Source organism: Austrofundulus limnaeus, unplaced genomic scaffold (genome assembly GCF_001266775.1).
Source record: "Austrofundulus limnaeus strain Quisiro unplaced genomic scaffold, Austrofundulus_limnaeus-1.0 Scaffold238, whole genome shotgun sequence".
NCBI classification, from domain to species: Eukaryota; Metazoa; Chordata; class Actinopteri; order Cyprinodontiformes; family Rivulidae; genus Austrofundulus; species Austrofundulus limnaeus.
This window is the reverse complement of record NW_013952640.1, coordinates 540,864-543,282: the sequence shown is the minus strand read 5'-3', so window position 1 is coordinate 543,282 and position 2,419 is coordinate 540,864. Positions and strand designations below refer to the sequence as shown.

Below are 2,419 nucleotides of genomic sequence, written 5' to 3'. Positions count from 1 at the left end.
GTGTGATGCCATCATGTCAATATGGACCAAAATCTCTGAGGAATGCTTCCAGCACCTTGTTGAATCTATGCCACGAAGAATTGAGGCGTTTCTGAAGGCAAAAGGGGGTCCAACCCGTTACTAGCGTGGTGTACCTAATAAAGTGGCCGGTGAGTATATATTGACAGAAATCGGCCCAACTTCAGCAAGTTTTGAATTTAGCAGCCCTGAGTAACTGAGTTTGACATCCCTGTTCTAATGTAATCTGACAGAAGAATAATCTAACAAATTAATCATTTATTCAGTAAATAATTATAATGTGAAATATCAAAGAGGCTGAACCAAACTATCCTGAACGTTAAAGATACCTTTCAGTAAAAATTTACAATTTAACTCAGATTCTTACCTTGGTGGCTGTTTGACGTCATCCTTGACGGGTGGGTCAGGTGGTCCGGTCCAAACAATCCAGCAAGCGAGCTCCTGGTTGGGTTTGTGTTTTTATTTTTTTATTTATTTATTTTTATTATTTATTTTTTTCAGAACAAATGTGAGTGTGTTTGTAATGCTGTTGTGGTTTACAGGCGCTGGTGCAGTTCTGCCTGAACTGTGGACGTCTGGAAGTGTGTGTTCAAACGTGAGCTCGGTCTGACCCAATCCTCTGCAGAGCCAAACAAGAAACTGGTAGCAGATGTCCAGCAGCAGCAGCCAACCTCCATTTGCCTAATGACTCAGCTGCTCCAATCAAAGTGGAATGTTGCTTTTTAGCAACAGTTCAAGCCTATCAGACAAAGGAAGAAAGAACATTGTCACTTATATGTCTTCATAAATACAGCAAAAGTACTGTAAAACAAAAAAAACAACATAAAATTAGATCTTTACTCAGCTGCTGAGGGATAAATGGTTTTAAGAGTAAAGAATGATGATGGGTTCAGGCTTTTAGTGTCACTGCAAGTATTTATTGAATAATCAAATTTTGCTGAAATTAGCACAAATACCTTGCAACACAATATGATGCATTACACTATAATTGATGAAGTTAATGAAAAATATCATATATTGGAAATTTACATATTTACAAAAATACTGACAAGTGTAACCCAGTAACCCAAAATGTGTAATTTTCAACCATGAAGCCAATGTCAGAAAACTTTTGGTCATTTTCCTTAAATCATTTGACTTTTGAGTTTAATTTTCCTGATAATTGTTAGACTAGAAAATCATGGAAAAGCAAAAAAATAAAATTAAAATACTTCATTTGTGTTCAAACGGTACTGTTTTTCATAGTGGATGCTGTTTTGACTCAATAAGCAATTAATCAGCAACAAGTTTCAGTTACAAAAGTCTTTATGAGAGCAAACGAGTTTTATGATACTGGAGAGTTTTTTTTTTTTCTCTAAAGTTTATTCATTTCATTTCATTTAAAAACAAAACAAATTTTACATACAAAAAGTACAATTCTAAAATAAAATGAAAAGCAGCAGAAAGAAGAAAAACATCTTATAATATCTGCCCCTGTTTAAGAAAAGAAGATAAGCAATAGTCTTTAAGTAACAAAAACAAAACAAAAACAACAATAATCCTCCTGGAACAAAAACGTGTATGAGTACACATTATTCTTTTTCATATTTCTTCAACAAACCAATTTTAATCATTCTCTTAAACATAAACATTGATGTGGAATTTTTAACCACACTTTCCAGATAATTCCATAATCTTATTACCTGAATTGACGTGCATCGTTCCTTCAAACTGGTTTGAAATTAAAGTTTCACAAACATCTCAACCCCTTTAAGATTATAACAAAATTTAAGTGGATATTTAGAAGTAATATGTTTTTATGTGCCTTATACATAATTTGCAAAATACTATAATCAACCAACTCATGAAATTTCAATAATTTCAACTAACAAAACAATATATTTGATGGGTGACTGTAAAGTTTTCTGTTTATAATTCTTACAGCTCTTTTCTGTAAAATGAAAATGGGATTTGTAATTGTTTCACATGCTTTCCCCCAGATTTCTATACAATAAACTAGGTGCGGAACAACTAATGCTTTATACAACATACACAGAGCTTCATCATTAAATAACTCTCTTACTTTATATAATACTGCAATAGATTTTGCTATTTTTATTCTTAAATTATCTATATGAGCTCTCCATGTCAGCTTTTCATCTATGATAACACCCAGAAACTTTACCTCACTGACTCTACAAATTTCAACACCACCAACTTTCAATAGAACATMAATATTAGGGCTGCAATGATTAAACGATTGACGACTAATCGATTATTAAAATAATCGATGACTAATTTAATAATTGATTAATCGTTTTCTTTTTTTTTTCTTTACTTTGTTTTTCTCTCCAAACTGCTTTGACACCTTCCACTGCCACATCTGCCTTTCTGTCCTTGACACACATGCACAGTAGTGGTA

The 2,419-nt window shown here is 32.8% G+C and overlaps 1 protein-coding gene across 3 annotated transcripts in view; it reads right to left on the bottom strand.

Annotated features, from left to right (window-relative positions):
• LOC106525721 (histone deacetylase 4) overlaps positions 1–2,419 on the bottom strand; it is a 122,311-nt gene that overhangs the window by 113,394 nt on the left and 6,498 nt on the right. For 2 of the 3 annotated variants that reach the window (XM_014020046.1, XM_014020047.1), the window contains exons 2-3: positions 559–757; positions 386–459 (exon numbers count right to left, since the gene is read on the bottom strand). In XM_014020046.1, the coding sequence (XP_013875500.1) occupies positions 386–459; positions 559–695 (211 nt within the window). In that variant the 5' untranslated portion in view covers positions 696–757. Of the gene's footprint in view, positions 1–385; positions 758–2,419 lie in introns of all 3 variants that reach the window. The other variant, XM_014020049.1, reaches the window with a different exon arrangement.